We start from the raw sequence: 19507 nt of genomic DNA on the forward strand, positions 1-19507 counted from the left end.
GCACTGGCTGTAGTGCAGTGTAGTGTAGTGCTTTACTTGTAAGTGCAGTATCCCTATATTTTATACATTCAATTTTTGGTAAAACGGAGAACACTAGGTCTTGTGTGCTTTTTCCTTGCTCCCACATGTACACCTGTTGCATCTGAAGATTCATATGCTTATACATGGTGACAGTGAGGATTTACTGCGTGGCATCTGGAGTCACAACCCCTGAGAGGAACTCAGTGTGTCATGACCTTACTGGTAACAAGTTCACATTGTCACAGTTGTGACTGCATCATTATTTGGACTTTTATTGAGATATTTGCAATATTGCATATATAAATGGAGCAGCGCTTTTATCTTGCAATCCACTCCACTGTGCATACAATGTAATAGCACTAAATGAATCTGACCTGATGGAACAAAAATTGAAAAGTACAATAAAATAAACATATAATCAAAGTCTTTATAATGTATATTAATCTACCGCTGTACTCCTCAATAATCTTCTCAAATAAAGCAAGCATTTCCACCACCAGGTGAATTGGGCTCTCACCACACTTCTATTAACCACTTGACCACTGGGCACTTAAACACCCTTAATAACCAGACCAATTTTCAGCTTTCGGTGCTCTCACATTTTGAATGACAATTACTCAGTCATACAACACTGGACCTATATGAAATTTTTGTCCTTTTTTTGACACAAATGTAGCTTTCTTTTGGTGGTATTTAATCACCGCTGGGTTTTTTATTTTTTGTGCTATAAAAGAAAAAATACAGAAAATTCTGTAAAAAAATGAATTTTCTTCATTTCTGTTCTGTTGTTTAGCAGATTAGTAATTTTTTCTTCATAAATTTTGGCCAAAATTTATACCACTACATATCTTTGGTAAAAATAAGTACAAATTGGTGGATATTATTTGGTCTTTGTGAAAGTTATAGAGTCCACAAGCTGTGGTGCCAATATCTGAAAATTGATCACACCTGAAGTACAGACGGCCTATTTCAATTCTTGAGACCCTAACATGCCAGAAAAGTACAAATACCCCCCAAATGACCCCTTTTTGGAAAGAAGACATTCCAAGGTATTTAGTAAGAGGCATGATGAGTTTTTTGAAGTTGTCATTTTTTCCCACAATTCTTTGCAAAATCAAGATTTTTTTTTACTTTTTTTTTTTTTTTCACAAAATTGTCATATTATCAGTTTATTTCTCACACAGCATATGCATACCACAAATTACACCCCAAAACACATTCTGCTATTACTCCCGAGTACGGCGATACCACATGTGTGAGACTTTTACACAGTGTGGCCACATACGGAGGCCCAACATGCAGGGAGCGCCATCAGGCGTTCTGGAGCACCCAGGACAATTCTGACATTTCTCTCCTACATGTAAAAATCATCATTTATTTGCTAGAAAATTACATCGAATCCCAAAACATTATATATGTTTTTTTAGCAAACACCCTGGAGAATACAATGGTGGTTGTTGCAACTTTTTATCTCGCAGGGTATTTGCGCAGCAATTTTTCGAATGCTTTTTTTTGGAAAAAAAACAGTTTTGTGCTTAAAAAAAAAAAAAAAAACACAGTAAAGTTAGCCCAATTTTTGCATAATGTGAAAGATGAAGTTACACCGAGTAAATCGATACCCAACATGTCACTCTTCAAAATTGCACAGGCTCGTGGAATGGCGCCAAACGTCGCTACTTAAAAATCCCCATAGGCGACAATTTAATTTTTTTTTACTGGTTATATGTTTTGAGTTACAGAGGAGGTCTAGGGCTAGAATTATTGCTCTCGCTCTAACGTTCGCAGCGATACCTCACATGTGTGGTTTGAACACCGTTTTCATATGTGGGCGGGACTTACGTATGCGTTCGCTTCTGCATGCGAGCACATGGGGACAGGGGCGCTTTAAAAAATATATATATATATTTTATTGTTCATTTTACTTTATTTATTTTAGTTTGACATTTTTTTCCCCAAAAATAAATTTTTTGATCACTTTTATTCCTATTACAAGGAATGTAAACATCCCTTGTAATAGGAATATGGCATGACAGGTCCTCTTTACAGTGAGATATGGGGTCAATAAGACCCACATCTCACCTCTAAGCTGGGAAGCCTGAAAAAAAAAAAAAAAGATTCTGGATTTGATCGTATTGGCGAGTCGGTAGAAGCACCGGAGGGCGGCGGGAGGGGGGGTGTCTATGGTTGGGTATTGCAGGGTATCACCGACTATGGCTGGGTATGGCTGGGTATATCAGAGTATGGCTGGGTATCTCAGAGTATGGCGTTGCAGAGTATTGCGTTGCAGAGCATTGCAGGATATTGGCGGGTGTTGCAGAGCATTGCACGGTATTGGCGGGTGTTGCAGAGCATTGCAGAGCGTTGCAGAGTGTTGCAGAGCATTGCAGAGTGTTGCAGAGCATTGCAGAGTGTTGCAGAGCGTTGCAGGGTATTGCAGAGTATTGCAGGGTATTGCAGAGTAATGCAGAGTATTGCACGGTATTGCACGGTAATGCAGAGTATTGCAGGGTAATGCAGAGTATTGCAGGGTATTGCAGAGTATTGCAGGGTATTGCAGGGTATTGCAGAGTTATTGCAGCGTTATTGCAGTTATTGCAGAGTTATTGCAGGGTTATTGCAGGGTTATTGCAGAGTTATTGCAGGGTTATTGCAGGGTTATTGCAGGGTTATTGCAGAGTTATTGCAGAGTTATTGCAGAGTTATTGCAGGGTTATTGCAGGGTTATTGCAGGGTTAATTTTCGGTGAGCAGTGATGTGGGCACTGCAGATGCAGCCCATATCGCTGCTGACACCGATCTCTTCCCCCTCTGCTGTTCCGATCGGTACAGAGAGGGGGAGGGGGGAACCGGCGTCATAACATGACGCCGGTTTGTTTACAAGTGATCACTCCATCATTTGACGGAGCGATCACGTGGTAAACGGCCGCTATGAGCGGCCGTTTACCGTGATCTGTGATGACAGGACCCGGCGGTCACGGATGCTCTCGAGTGCGCGCAAGAGCGGAATTCTGGGAGGACGTCATATGACGGCCTCCCAGAGTTAAGAAACCGCCCTGAAGCCGTCATTCGGCTATAGGGCGGTTATTAAGTGGTTAATAGGGGTGAGGTGAGAGCACAATTCACCTGGTGGTGGAAACGCTTGCTTTATATGAGAAGATTGTTGATGAGCACAATGGTGGATTAATACACATTATAAAGGCTTTGATTACACATTTATTGTATTGCACTTTGCAATTTTTGTTTCATCAAGTCACAGACTAATTTAGTGTGATACATTGTATGCACAATGGAGTGGATTGTAGGAGAATAGCGCAGCACCATTTATAAATGCAATTTTCTATTTGTTTGGTGTAGTCAATCACTGATAGGTGTACATCAGCTATTTCATATTTTTAGATTTCATATTTATAATTAATATTTTTTCGATTTATGTGTGTTTTAGTATACAGGTCACTACTTAGTTTGTGTTTTAGCATACCAGGTAGCGCTGATTGTGTCACTTTATTTATTGATATTTGCAATATATTTGTAGATTTTTTAGATCATCAAGCTGTTTGCACATTTTTTGAATTTTCATGTTTTTGTCTGCACTTTTATTAGCAAGAGCATAATTTGAGTTGCTCTGCACTACGTATTATTTATATTTTGACACAGAGTGTTGTGAAATAATTTACTAAGTGTTAGCTAGCATTAGCTTTGGACGCAGAACAGATGATAAATGCCCAAGATGCCAGGAGTCTGAAGACCTGCCACACATGTTCTGGCGATGCCCAAAACTGTTTTTCTACTGGTCAGAGATTGACTTTGAATGAAACCTTTAGAGTGGCGATCAAGAGGGACCCCAGGATATGTGTGTTGGGCCTGGACGAAGGAATAGGAAGATCAGCATGTATAAATAAATCAATATTGAGGTGTATGTTTCAGGCAAGAAAATTGATAGCGCAGAGGTGGCAAGCAAAAAACCCCCCTTCAGTAGCAGACTGGCAACTGGTAATTACGGAAACAATATGGAAGGGTAATATATCTAAGGAGAGGAAATTTTTAAGAATTTAAAAAGATGTGGAAACCCTGGTTGGATAGAATGAGATACCCAGTATGAGGGATTAGGAATATAGGTGAGGGGGAGAAGGGAGGAAGGGAATGGTAAGGAAGGGAGTGGTAAGGAAGGGAGGGGAGGATGGAGAAGGGGGAGGGAAGGAGAGGAAGAGAGGAAAGGAGAGAAGAAATAAGAGGGGAAGGAAGAACATCTGAGCAGTGAGAGGAAAAGGGGTTAGATACTAGAAGAATTAAATGATATTTTATGCGATAAGAATGTTTCTTAAAGGCTCACCCTGTTATATAGAAATGTTTTACATGTTAGGGTGAAATAAGTGGTTGTATTTTTCATAGAGAATGTTTCTCTTTTTTTATTATGTAAAATATTGAAGAAAACAAACAACGATTCTGAAAAAAAATTAAATAAAAAAAAAGGAAATACACTCCACTGTGGACTCAGAAAACAATACTTAAGATGGCGCTGCCTAATCCCTGGAAACAAGTTTTTTAAAGTTTCTTTAAACAGTAAGTAATATGTGATTTGGGCTGGATTACAGTGGCTATAGTCTGATAATTACTTATTATAATGGATAAATGAAGAGAAGCATCAGAGCGGGAGAGTTTACTTCCTCTTTAAATATTGGGGCTACATTGGCTTTTCTCCAATCAGCTAGTACCATTCCAGTCAGTAGCCTGTCAGTAAAAATTAGGAACAATGGTCTGGCAATTACTTGACTGAGTTTCCTAAGTACTCTCGGGTGCAAGCCATCTGGTCCCGGTGATTTATTAATGTTAAGTTTAATGTGAGTACCCCGGCAGGGGAATGTTTTTTAACTACTTGTCTATTAAATTTAGAAAAACAGAAAAAAAAAAAAGAGAGAAAAAAAAAAAGTGTTAGCTAGAAACTCCAGCGTTTTTTTATGCACATGTATTTAATTGTATTTTGGTTGTGCAAATTAGTTTTTGGTTTATACTAGAGGCTGTGCCATCGTGGATCTGGAGCTAACAAAGACAGTACACAAAGATCTGCAAAGCACCAGAAGCAGAGCCCAATGTCCAAAAGTCACATACCAAGCTAGCCTTGCAATCTTCAGTCCAATCAGTCTGGAGTTCGAGTATGGCCTTCCAAGTTATTGCTCTATTCCTCATCATTTAGGACTAGTGGCTATAAGGCATGTAATTACTCAAAGCTATAGAGGTAATGTCGAAATTGCAGGAATTTATTATTATGGCCCTGGAATTTATACTTTCACACAATGTGTTATCCTTTGATGGCTCCCACTACCTCCAGGTGCAGGGGGTGGCGATTAGGGCTGCAACTAACAATTATTTTCATAATCGATTAGTTGGCCGATTATTGTTTCGATTAATTAGTTAATGACCTTAAAAAAAAAAAGGGGGGGGGGGATTTTGCTGCGATTTGCATTTTTACATATTTTTTTGGCCAATATTTTGTTGGTCATATTAAAAAACACAGCAAAACGCTGCAAAAATGCATTATTACATGCTTTTCTGCAGCTTCTCCACTGAAGTATATTTAACCAAAATAGCACCGTTTTGCGTTAAAAAAAGTCCTTGTCTTTTCCAAATACGCAGCAGCTGAAAAAAATCATGGACATGGACATGTCCCATAAGAACCATGTAAATGACCTGTAGTGTGTTTCTGCAAAAAGCACAAAAAAAACACAGAGGTGTGACCCAGGCCTGAGATGTTTAGTAACATAATGGGGTCAAAAAAAATTAAATTACTACAAAAAAAGCAAATAATTGCTACTGTAAGGGGTTAATTTTTTTTACCATGGGACAGTGAAGTAATACTTACAGTAGTGATTTGCTCTTTTTGTACCATAAAGGGCTAATTTTAGTTTTTTTTAACCCCATTATTTTAGTGGCCGATTAATCGATTACCATTTTCATAATCAATGAATTTCATAATCGATTAGTTGTCGATTAATCAATTAGTTGTTTCAGCCCTAGTGGCGATAGGGACTTCTTGTGCTCAGTCATACGCCAACCTGTACCTGGGGGAGTGGGAGCAGTCATTTTTAGCCGATCAATCCTTCAGGCACCTCACTCGTCATGTAGCAGCCTGGTTCCGCTACATAGATGACATCTTACTATTTTGGGAGGGCTCTGTATATGAGTTGGAGGAGTTTATCTTGGCGATGAACCAAAATGACTTTAAATTTAAAATTCACTGTCACACATAGCAAATCGAGTACAACATTTTTGGACGTCACCATATCTAAAAATGAGGATGGTAGCCTATCCAGTGGGCTCTACGGTAAGCGCACGGCGGGCAACATGATCTTGCATTCCTCCAGTTTGCATCCACAGCCACTCCTATGTTCTATCCCGTACAGCCAGTATCTCAGGAACTGTTCCGGTCAAGATTCTTTTTAACAAGAAGCAGGTGCCTTGCGAGATAGACTTTTGAAGTGAGGTTATTCTCATACCTCCCTCAAGAGGGCTTTTAAACGGGCTAATGGACACACAAGACATCAATTGCTTTTGGACAAAAAGGAGAAAACGGGATACACAGCCTGTCAGAGTCATTACTAGGTATAGCAGCCAACACAAGGCAGTTGCCACTATCATTGGGAAATGTTCTTATCTTCTACGTTCAGATCCCATGCTGTGCCCACATATATCATTGAAGCCAGCGATCACATATCGCCGGTCCTCCTCACTCATGGACTAATTGCTCCAGAGTGAATTTTGAAGGGATCTTTGTAAGAGGTTTGGGAAATTCAGATGTGGTGGATGTCCCATCGGTCAATATATGGAAACAAGACAAAATATTCTTCTCCCCAATGGACGACCAGGGGAGAGGGGAGGGGGTGGTGTACCTCCTGACATGCCATTGTCAACAAAACTAAAATTCCATCAAAGAGCATCTAGACATTTCACCTCTATGAGGATAGCTAATCCTGAGCTTCCTCTGGGGAGACATGTAATTGATCAGCATCAAGGCATGTTTCCGGGGATCAGATTTTTGATCCTCGATAGGGTTCATCTGAGTCCGAGGGGTGGGGATTGGAACAAGGTCCTCCTCCAACGGAAGCCATGTTGTATTGCAGACCTTGGGGCCACCTCACCCCCTGGACTCAATGAGCAACTCAGTTTCAGGCCCTTCTTGGAGGGCTTTTCTTCTGGTGGATGTGAAAAAGATCAATGATCACATCTCTATGTCCCTATGAATACCAGGGTGTTACAATAAATAGAAAATCTTTGTAATGTTGTTTAATGCGAAATTACCTATGTTATATCATGATATAATTATAATGTGACTCGTTACGTCTTCTTCCTCATATTGTTCTTGTATATTCTTTTGGGGCTTTCAAGATCATCTTTGACTGCCTATGATTGTCTATGTTGATTGTCTGTCGACTATTGGTGATGCTGATCATGCTTGGCCTTTGGGCCAGATTGGCGGCCCCCTTTCTGTCCCGCCCGCCGCACACAGGCCTCCTGGTTTTCGGACGGCCATTTTAGCGATCCATGCATGGCCGCGTTCCATGTGGCTGCATCCTGTTCTTGGATGGCGCCCTGGTTTTTGTGGTGGGCAATCTTTTGCTGGGCACCCCTTTAGTGGGTCCCCCAATTCTTTGGGGGCCCCTAGTGTGTTGCCCTCGCATTGTTTTTGCCCAGCTTCCTCCCGGGTCTTTTAGAGACTTGTTAGGCAATGTTTATATATTATATCTGACTATTAGCATTTATACTCTTATCCCTATTGTCCACCACTGCTGTGTTATTAATGCTCGTTTCTTGCTTTTTTTTTTATATATATATTTCGCCTCTTTTTTCCCCTTTTCGTTATTTTTCAAATTATGACAAAGGAACTTTGCATGCTTATGTTTCTTGAAACCATATACTATTGTTTGTGCAACTGTTGGGCGTTTTTTTCTCCTGGAAGAGTGGGTCGTGCACACGGTTGTGCGGTGCTGCAGAGATAATGTCCGACGTGTTTGCCTCGTGTCGCCATGCGTGATGGCGTTGCCTTTCGGCGATGCGGTTTTGCGCGACGGCATCCCCTTACAGGGGTGACATCAGCGTGTCAGTTGTGCGGCCCTGTGCATGGCGACATCATTGATGTTTTTGGTGCCATTGATGTTTTTGGTGCACTTAAATGCCAGCATGTTATGCACTCGTCCTGTCACTGCTCAGACGGCGGAGACGGACGTGCATCTTTATTTGCTGTCTTGTGGGTACATGTTCCGTGATTATGTCCGGCAGCCTGTTCCCCTTGTGGATTAATTTCACACACTTATACTCAGAAAATGTTTTCTTGTTATTTCTCTTTGCCAGACCTTTTGCAGATTGGTGCCCTCTGTGTGTCCTCCTTTCTGGCTGCGGTCTGGTGGTCCATAACCTGTCCCCCCCCCCCCTTTTCCCCTTTTCTTTCTCTTGGGCAGAAGCTTTGGCAGAGGTGGGCAATATATATATATATTTATTTTTTGACCTGTGTTCATGTCATATGTAATGTTTCATATGTACTAGCCTTGTCGGCTTGAAAAAACATTAATACTCCTTTTATAGATTGGTGTTCATGGAGCCCTTATAGGACCGTCTACACACCTTTATTATTCATCTAAAGAACACAGTTTTCTTGTTACATTGTGCTATTGGAGGAATTGTGTGGATAAGTGGGGGTACAGCACCGGCAACCAGGTCCGGTCACCGTCACTTTTTCGCCATTGGTCTGACAGTCAACACCTATTTTGTGTGCTATGGTTACGTTGTTTACATGCTATGTTGTATGTTTTGTTACTTGCCATGCTGTATGTTTTAATTTTCAATTGTTAGCAATTACTATTACTATAGTATTACTTATGAATGTTCTTTTGAATTTCTGCTATACAGTACGACTCTCTTCCTGACAAGCACCCCCGACAAAGGGATATAACTGGTCCCGAAACGCACCGGGCTGTCCGGATTTATATGAGAACCTACCAATATCACCATCTTTGTTTTTATCCTTCTTGAGTATTGTAATTATTCATGTATTTATATATGTATTTTTTTGAATGAAACACATTTTTTATTATGTACTGTTGCCCCTAAAGTCCCATTCCTGTTTGGGGGGTTTCTCCTTTATGTTTAAGCTATTGCTGAGGATGCGCTGAGCCAAATAGCTGCAAAAAGAGCCCAGCTCAGCAGCATGCAAATTAAATCTTGACTAAAAAAATATTATCTTGAAAAAGGAGAAAATGGTTAGTAAAAATTGTTACTTTTCTCAGCAGAGATAAGATGTCCATTCTCTTAGGACACTAGCAAAAGCTGAAGCATGCTGGGAGTGAAAGGAGCTATACCTGGCCAGCCACATTTTTGTGTGTCCAAATGCTTCAGCAGACCAACGTATAACCAAATTGTATATGAATAATTGAAACATGTGTATCTTATAAACAAGAAAAAAAAAATAACTTTTCTGAAACGTTATGGGTTCAAACCTTACAGCTTTTCTGCAGCAATTGAAGGAAATTGGAGTGCTGATACAAAACAAAACAGGTGTTCCAGCTTTTAATTATTACCCATCTACAGTGGTGTGAAAAAGTGTTTGCCCCCTTCCTCATTTCCTGTTCCTTTGCATGTTTGTCACACTTAAGTGTTTCGGAACATTAAACCAATTTAAACAATAGTCAAGGACAACACAAGTAAACACAAAATGCAATTTGTAAATGAAGGTGTTTATTATTAAAGGTGAAAAAAAATCCAAACCATCATGGCCCTGTGTGAAAAAGTGATTGCCCCCTAAACCTAATAACTGGTTGGGTCACCCTTAGCAGCAACAACTGCAACCAAGCGTTTGCGATAACGTGCAATGAGGCTTTTACAGCGTCCTGGAGGAATTTTGGCCCACTCATCTTTGCAGAATTGTCCTAATTCAGTTACATTAGAGGGTTTTCGAGCATGAACGGCCTTTTTAAGGTCATACCACAACATCTCAATAGGATTCAGGTCAGGACTTTGGCTAGGCCACTCCAAAGTCTTCATTTTGTTTTTCTTCAGCCATTCGGTGGTGGACGTGCTGGTGTGTTTAGGATCATTGTCCTGCTGCAGAACCCAAGTTCGTTTCAGCTTGAGTACACGAACAGATGGTCGGACATTGTCCTTCAGGATCTCTTGGTAGACAGCAGAATTCATAGTTCCTTTTATCACGGCAAGTCTTCCAGGTCCTGAAGCAGCAAAACAGCCCCAGACCATCACACTACCACCACCATATTTTACTGTTGGTATAATGTTCTTTTTATGAAATGCAGTGTTCCTTCTACGCCAGATATACTTGGACACACACCTTCCAAAGAGTTCCACTTTTGTCTCATCGGTCCACAGAATGTTGTCCCAAAAGTCTTGGGGATCATCAAGATGTGTTGTGGAGAAATTGAGACGAGCTTTGATGTTCTTTTTGCTCAGCAGTGGTTTTCTCCTTGGAACTCTGCCATGCAGGCCATTTTTGCCCAGTCTTTTCCTGATGGTGGAGGCATGAACGCTGACCTTAACTGAGGCAAGTGAGGCCTGCAGTTCCTTGGACGTTGTTGTGGGGTCTTTTGTGACCTCTTAGATGAGTCGTCGCTGCGCTCTTGGGGTAATTTTGGGCGGCCGGCCACTCCTGGGAAGGTTCACCACTGTTCCATGTCTTTGCCATTTGTGGATAATGGCTCTCACTGTGGTTCGCTGGATTCCCAAAGCTTTGGAAATGGCTTTATAACCCTTTCCAGACTGATAGATCTCAATTACTTTCTTTCTCAATTGTTCCTGAATTTCTTTGGGTCTCGGCATGATGTGTAGCTTTTAAGGATCTTCTGGTGGACCTTACTGTGTCAAGCAGCTCCTATTTAAGTGATGCCTTGATTGTGAACAGGTGTGGCAATAATCAGGCCTGAGTGTGGCTAGAGAAATTGAACTCAGGTGTGGACAACCACAGTTATAGTATGTTTTAACAAGGGGGGCAATCACTTTTTCACACAGGGCCATGATGGTTTGGATTTTTTTTCACCTTTAATAATAAACACCTTCATTTACAAATTGCATTTTGTGTTTACTTGTGTTGTCCTTGACTATTGTTTAAATTGGTTTGATGTTCCGAAACACTTAAGTGTGACAAACATGCAAAGGAACAGGAAATGAGGAAGGGGGCAAACACTTTTTCACACCACTGTATGTCTCCATAAAAGCAGGGTGGGAAGAAAATGTGTTACTGCACACAGAAGACTGAAGATTCTGGACCCAGAAGATGATGGAATAAGAGAATGTTGCATTTGCTGGAAGCGAGAACTCTGGGGCTGTCTGCCATAATGTGCAAGTACAGTACACAGAACATAGAAATGCAATTATTTTAGTAAATATAAATGGCTAAATACATTTTCTCCTCAGTAGTACGTAGCAGTCTTGTGACTTCTATCAGTGTCTGGTCAAGCACTGGTTAAAACTTGTAGGAGGACTTTTCATTCTCCTTTGACTGTCCTATGAGGCTGCATGACCCATGAACCTCTGTCTGGACAGTGCTGATCACATACAGCCTCCCACGAAAAAATAAATAAAATTCTAGCAATTCACACCAAACTGAGTATGTGCAGCGTGCCCCCTAGGCTTTGTTCTATCGGGAGATGGATTGAGACAGTGAAAAAAGGGAGGATCAAACAGCCTTTTTACACAATGCGCAGGATTAACCCCTTAGGTTTCACAGTCAGTATAACAAGCATGCTTTGCTGAATATACAGGCTGATTTTACTGTTGTGTGTTTAGTAACACCTTTGCACAATTGCACACAATTTTAGTAAGATCTCGAAAAATGTGTTCTAAATATAGTATCTTTTCATCTGCTTCTGCCAAGCTTTTCTTTTTCCTTCAACTGTCAATCTGGGAGATGGTAGTGTTAGATCAGCAGCAGATTCTAATGGATTTAACAAATAAGGCCAATCTCCAGCTAACACTTTTTATGTTTTTTTTTCCTTTTGAAATGAAGGTCTTAAATAAATTAATAAAAACTGACCATCTTTATTACCCCTATTAGTGTTAAATGGTTAGTCTAAACCCTCTAACTGACACTTTTGCTGGACAGCTTTGTCTGTTAAAATAAGTTGAAAAATAGACTTACTGGCCAGATCAACATGTGAAAATAAAGGAAAAAAGCCTAAAAAAAAGAAAATGAATGCTGTCCCCACAAAGAATTGGGAAGCTGCAAAAGAACATATTTTTGGGTTTAATATTGCTTTGACCAGTTTTGGAAAATATGGGTATCTATGGATATCTTGTACCTCTCTGTGAAAGACGTCTCTATTAGACCTTTGGTTCCCTTTTCTACATAGATCCTCACCCCTCATAGTAATGTGTGAGTATGAACTATTATTACCTGTTTATAGGACTACCAATATTAAATGAAAAATATCAAACTTTGCAATATTTTTTGTACTCATACACTGTTTGAACCTAAAAAAAAAATATTCAAAACTAAAAAGAGAAAAAAAAAAAAAATAACTTACTTCTGATAGAAAGCACAGTTTAGCACCAACAGTGTGAGACTCATGACAGCTCCAAAGACAAAAATATCCCACGTTAGCATCCTCTTGAGCCTATCACATGCCATTCCAAACCATATGAATATTGAAAACTTTCCTTTGTATGTCTTTCTTTTCTTAGTCCTCTGTGCTTGCAGAGATAAAACAGTTTGTAGAAGGAGAGCCACTGGGTAAATCTTCATGTGCACAGAAAAACCATAGATAAGTGCAGCTTTGACAAGATTATGCTTCAGCTCATAATACAATGCTGCCAGGACAAGCACAGCCAAAATAGATTCTGCATTTCCTCTGCTGGATACAGCCATTGGTAAAGGGTTAAAAAGCCAAAAAGCACTATACTTTTTTGCAGAGAAGTTGTCTAATCCTTGCAGTCTCAAGATTCTGTGAATTAGGTAGGCAGCAACTACATCACACCACACAAACAACATCTTCCCAAACAGTTCTGAGATGTAGATGTTTGGAGTTAGGATCCAAGCAAGTAATGGAGTATAACGATATGTTGTTCTTTGGTAAGGTGAAAATCCCTGAAACAAGAAGGAAGTAAAAATAGTTTTAATTTTCTTTCCATACACTAAATGTTCAATATTATGTCTAAGACAGATTGATCGAGATACAGTGGATATAAAAAAGAATCACTCCCCTTTAAAATAATCACATTTGGTTGCTTTGCAGCCTGAAAAGAATACAGACAATGTTTGTTTTATCCAGCTGTATTTACTCAACTACTTACTTTAAGGGCCGGTTCACACAGCGAGGCGCGGCGAGGCGTCTCCGACTTACCTCGCCGCGGCCTGCGGGGAGCTCAGCGGCGACTTGCAGAGGACTTCTGTATAGAAGTCAATGCAAGTCGCCCCCGAAGTCGCCCCGAAGTAGTACAGGAACCTTTTTTCTGAGTCGGAGCGACTCGAGTCGCTCCTCTCAGAACGGTTCCATAGTACTGAATGGGGGCGACTTGCGGGAGCGAGGCGAGCCGTGTCGCCTCGCTGTGTGAACCGGCCCTAAAGTGCAATTCATCACATCCAGGTGAAAGATATAACACCAACATAAAAAAAAAAAAAATCTAAAACACAATCACTGAGTTGGAAAAAGGACCACCCTCTCCTGTCAGGATTTTGTTGAACCACCTTTTGCTTTAATTACAGCCTTTAGTATGTTGGGCTATATCTCTAACTGCAATATTTGCGCACTCTTTGCAGAACTGCTCAAATTCATTTAAATTTCATGGTGACCGTTTGTGGACTGCAGTCTTCAAGTCATTCCACTGATTTTCAATGGGGTTTAAGTCTGGACTCTGACTAGGCCATGCAAGGATATTCACCCTTTTCTCCTTCAACCACTGAGTGGTCATTTTTGCTGTGTGCGCTGGGTTATTATTTTAGAGAGTAAACCTTCTGCCCATTGTCAACTTTCTGGCAGAGGGCAGCAGATTTTCCCGCAAGAACTTGACAGCATTTTGATCCATTCATTTTTCCTTCTATCCTAACAAGTGCTCTAGCCCTGTTGCAAACACCCACGTAACAAGATATTGCTACCTTCATGCTTTACTGTAGAAATTGTGTTATTTGGATGAACTCTATAGGATTTTCGCCAGACATCATCTGGTGTTGGAGGCCAGATTATTCAAGTTAAGTCTCATCTGACCAGAACACCTATTTCCATGTAGCCCCAGAATCTTCAGTCATTAGGTATGTGGTCTTTGAGTGTCTTTTTTTTCAACCCTCCCATACAAGCCACATTTGTAGAGAATTTGTGATACTGTCACCTGCACACAATGACCACTCTATCAAATTCCTGCAACTGCTTCAGAGTTTCTGTAGGCCTCTTGTTAGCCTCTCTGACCAGTTTGCTCCTGGTTCTTTTATCCAGTTTGGAGCGACATCCTGATCCAGGGAGGGTCCGTGTTGTAATAAATACAGTACCTTCAACTTCGTTATAAAGTACTTTACTTTGCATTGATAAAGCCTTTGAACATTTTTTGTATCTATTTTCTGACTTGTGCTTGTCCACAACTTTATCCTGGAGATCTTTTGACAGCGCCTTGCCACCCAGAGTTGACTGTTTGCTACAGTTGCAATTCTCCAGGAACGCTTTTTTCATGCTGAGCTAATCAAAATGACCACAGCTGATCACAGTTGAAAGTCAAATGGCTTTGTGTGCCATTGAGAAGGTGATTTAGCTACACCTAATTGAGTTTAAAAGTAATTTTAGGAGGAGGGTGATCCTTTTTCAAACTCAGTGATTCTGTTTTCTATTTTTATTTTGCCTGACATGTTTGTGTTTTAACTTTCACTTGGATGTTATCAGTTCCACTGAGTAAATACAAAACTTGTGATTTTCTATATCCTTGTACATTTATTATTATTATTATACAGGATTTATATAGTGCCAACAGTTTGCACAGTGCTTTACAACATGAGGGCAGACAGTACAGTTACAATGCAATTCAATACAGGAGGAATCAGAGGACCCTGCTTATTAGAGCTTACAATCTAGGAAGGAGGGTAACGTGATACAAAAGGTAATAACTGTAGTGGAGGATATGATGGAGAAAATAAAGTACAGTTGTTAGGTAGGGGCAGAATAGGCTTCTCTGAAGAGGAGGTGTGACGGACCTAGTCAGGACAGGGGCTTTTGGAGGGGGCTGAATGCTAGCTTACCGATTATGGGCCCTGGCATTTGGGGGAATGGTGCTCTTTGTGAGCTGTATGCCTGGGGACCCTTGAGGTGATGCTACTTTGGATTCGGGTCCTTGTCCCCCAGGACACACAGACTCTGGGAACCCTGTGTATGTCATATTGGAAATGGTGACTGGGAGGGTATGTCTTGGATTGCTTAAAATGAGACAGTAATATTTATCCACAATATCTCCCAGAATATATGTAAAGACTATTCTTGGTTTGTTTGATTCTGAACTCAACATGTTAGTTGAGAGCTGATTAAATTGGCCTCTAGAACTGGGTAGGAGTCAGACAGTCTACTTCTATTATAGTTTGTTGCTTACTAGGCTGGGGGGGGGGAGATCACTGTTGGTACTGTTAATTGTAACAGCGGCAGCATGGCTCGGCAGAGTATGAACAGCGATCTGTTAGTTTCCATGCACAGTCCCATCCCCCTTTCAGTTAGAACACTCCCTAGGATACATATTAACTCCTTCACTGCCCCCGTTAACCCCTTCACTGCCAGTGAAATTTTTACAGTTATCAATGCAATTTTAATCGCACTGATCGTTGTATTAATGCCAATGGTCCCAAAAATGTGTAAAAGTTCTCTGACTTGTCTGCCATAATGTTACAGTCACGATAAAAATTGCTGATTGCCGCCATTATTAGTAAAAAAAAAAAAATTATTAATAAAAATGCCATAAAACTATCCCCTATTTTATAACTTTTTCACAAACCAATCAATATACGCTTATTGCTTTTTTTTTTACCAAAAATATGTAGAAGAATACATATCCGCCTAAACTGAGGAAAAAAAAATATGTTTTTATATATTTTTTGGGGACATTTATTATTACAAAAAGTTAAAAATGCATTTTTTTCAAAATTGTCGCTCTTTTTTTGTTTATAGTGCAAAAAGTTAAAATCACAGAGGTGATCAAATACCACCAAAAGAAAGCTCTATTTGTGGGAAAAAAAGTATGTCAATTTTGTTTGAGAGCCACGTCGCACGACCACTCAATTGCAAATTAAATCTACACAGTGCCGAATTGCAAAAAGGGGTCTGGTCTTTGACCAGCCAAATGGTCCAGAGCTTAAGCGGTTAAGGGATTAATTAGCTCATGTTAATTCTGTTTCTGGTTACAGATGTATTGTTAGAGTAATATGAGCAGGAAAGGGGACCTCCTCTTCTACTGTATATAAGACTTGTAATTTTGGTTCTAATAAAGAGTCCATGTCAGCAGCTAAACAAGTATAATCTTGTTTTGTGCTTGTGAGCGATTGGAATATCTGATATCTATGTTCAGACTGGAAGGAAGAGGTATATGACGAAAGCACTCAAGTGGAGTGTGGGACGTTCCGCTACAGGAGGGTTTTCAGGGATTGTCTAAAAACAAACAGTGTAGGAGATGGTTGGACAGATTGGGGTAGGGAGTTCCATAGTAAAGGAGAGGCTTGGAAAAAGTCCTGGAGGTGAGTATGGGAGGAGGCGATGAGGGAGCTAGAGAGCATGAGGTCTTGGGAGGAACGAAGAGAACAATTAGGGTTGGTATTTTGAGACTAGGTTAGTGATGTAGCTGGGGGCCCAGTTGTGGATGGCTTTGTAAGTTGTTGTTAGTATTTTGAATTTAATTTGTTGGGTGAGTGTAAGCCAGTGAAGGGATTGATAGAATATGAAGTATCTCACAAGAGTATACCCCTCATATTTATACAGCCTGTATAACAATGCACATTTGCTGTCCCCTAAAAATAACTCAACACAGCCATTAATGTCTAAACCGCTTGCATCAAAAGTGAGTACACCCCTAAGTGAAAATGTCCAAATTAGGCCCAAAGCATCAATATTTTATGTGACCACTATTTTCCAGCACTGCCCTGACCCTTTCGGGCATGGAGTTCACCAGAGCTTCACAGGTTGCCACTGGAGTCCTCTTTCACTCCTCCATGATGACAATACAGAGCAGGTGGATGTTAGAGACCTTGCGCTCCTCCACCTTCCATTTGAGGATGTCCCACAGATGCTCAATACGGTTAAGGTCTGGAGACATGCTTGGCCAGTCCATCACCTTTACCCTCAGCTTCTTTAGCAAGGCAGTGGTCATCTTGAAAGTGTGTTTGGGGTTGTTATGTTGGAATACTGCCCTGCGGCCCAGTCTCCCCAGAAAGAGGGAAGCATGCTCTGCTTCAGTATGTCACAGTACATGTTGGCATTCAGGGTTCCCTCAATGAACTGTAGCTCCCCAGTGCACTCATGCAGCCCCAGACCATGGCACTCCTACCACCATGCTTGACTATAATCCAGACACTTGTCATTGAACTCCTCACCTGCTCTTCACTCCGTGACACACGCTTGACACCATCTAAATCAAATAAGTTTATCTTGGTCTTATCAGGTTCCAGTAATCCATGTCCTTAGTCTGCTTGTCTTCTGCAAACTGTTTGTGGGCTTTCTTGTACATCATCTTTAGAAGAGGCTTCCTTCTAGGACAACAGCCATGCAGACCAATTTAATTCAGTGTGCGGCGTATGGTCTGAGCACTCACAGGCTGACCCCCCACCCCTTCAACCTCCACAGCAATATTGGCAGCACTCATACGTCTATTTCCCAAAGACAATCTTTAGATATGACGCTGAGCACGTGCACTTCTTGAGTCGACCATGGCAAGGCCTGTTCTAAGTGGAACCTGTCCTGTTAAACCGCTGTATGATCTTGGCCACCATGCTGCAGCTCAGTTTCAGTTTCTTGGCAATCTTCTTATAGCCGAGGACATCTTCATGTAGAACAACAATTATTTTTTTTTCAAAATATTTTTATTGAATTTTACAAATGTTCCCAAGCAGTGCCAAACGAGGGGTGGGAAAAACAGCATAAAACGTCATCCACCATGGCAAGTGGGAACTAGTCAAACTAAACCCACAAAAAAACAGCAGTGTGTGGAAAAAACACCACCACGTAATCGGGTATCCTCAACAGGAGTGATCCCCAAGACCGCAACCAATTGCGGAAATAATGCAACAGTGCATTAACACAACAGTACTGCGTTTTTATCGAAAAACCAGGAAAACAAGTTTGCATAATTATTGCAACTACATGGCCGCCTGCAACACTTTGCGGCCAAAACAGGCATCAGCCGATGCACTGAGGTCTACCCTGTAGAACTTAGTAAACGTATGGACAGACGACCAGGTCGCCGCCTTACACACCTGAGCGACAGACGCTTGGTGTCAGAAGACCCAAGACATTCCGATTGCCCTTATAGAGTGGGCCGTGATCGGAAAAGGGGGCACTTGCCCCTTCAAGGCATAGGCTTGTACTACAATCTGTCTGATCCACCTGGAAATGGTGGCCGACGAGACCGCTATACCCTTCTTTGGACCAGCCACCGAAACAAACAGTGAGTCTGACTTCCGAAAGGGAGCCATGGCAGCCAAATACACCTTCAGAGCCCTAACCACTTCGAGAGCGTGAAGGGCCACCTCTTTGGGGTGCTTCGGCTTAGGACACAACGATGGTAATACAATGTCCTCATTGATATGAAAAGCCGAGACCACCTTCAGTAGAAAGGACAGTTGTGGATGCAACACCACCTTATCCCTGTGGATGACCAGATAAGGCGACTTGCAAGACAAGGCTGCCAATTCCAAAACCCTCCTGGCCGATGTGATGGCCACTAGAAAGACCACTTTCTGGTAAAGAGTTAACAGGAGAATCTCCCTGATGTATTCAAACGGCGGTTTTTGAAGCGCCGACAACACCAGGTTCAAATCCCATGGGGGTAACAGTGGACGCACCTGAGGGACTACGTGTCATACCCCCTGAATGAAGGTACTCACTAAGGAGTGCGATGCCAGGGGTCATTGAAAAAAAGACAGCCAAAGCTGAAATCTGCCCTTTGTTGGTGCTTAATGCCAATCTCTTGTCAACTCCTTGCTGGAGAAACAGCAGGATCCTGGATATGGAGGAGCCATCCGTTCTCCTCACACATGGAGATCTAGGCCTTCCAGGTATGATGGTATATCTATCGAGAAGATGATTTCCTCGCCCTCAACATAGTTGGGATCCCCGAGTCCGACAGACTCCGGTACCTCAACACCTGGCTCTCAATAGCCATGCCGTTAAAGCCAGCGATGGTAAAGCAGGATGAAAGATTGGACCTTGAGATAGGAGGTCCTCTCGCAACGGCAGTCGCCAGGGAGCATCTGCCACCAGACGCACCAGGTTCGCTTACCAGGGCCGATGAGGCCAATCTGGGGAAACCAGGATTACTGGAAT

General features: G+C 41.4%; 1 protein-coding gene across 9 annotated transcripts in view; it reads right to left on the reverse strand.

Annotated features, from left to right (window-relative positions):
• Positions 1-19507, reverse strand: part of PIGM (phosphatidylinositol glycan anchor biosynthesis class M) — a 313826-nt gene that overhangs the window by 73469 nt on the left and 220850 nt on the right. For all 9 annotated transcript variants that reach the window (XM_077491881.1, XM_077491877.1, XM_077491876.1 and 6 more), the window contains one exon: positions 12539-13098. In XM_077491881.1, the coding sequence (XP_077348007.1) occupies positions 12539-13098 (560 nt within the window). The remainder of the gene's footprint in view (positions 1-12538; positions 13099-19507) is intronic.

The sequence above is a fragment of the Lithobates pipiens genome, unplaced genomic scaffold (genome assembly GCF_037356315.1).
Source record: "Lithobates pipiens isolate NorthernLeopardFrog02 unplaced genomic scaffold, aLitPip1_a1.2 Scaffold_19, whole genome shotgun sequence".
In the NCBI taxonomy this organism is placed as follows: domain Eukaryota; kingdom Metazoa; phylum Chordata; class Amphibia; order Anura; family Ranidae; genus Lithobates; species Lithobates pipiens.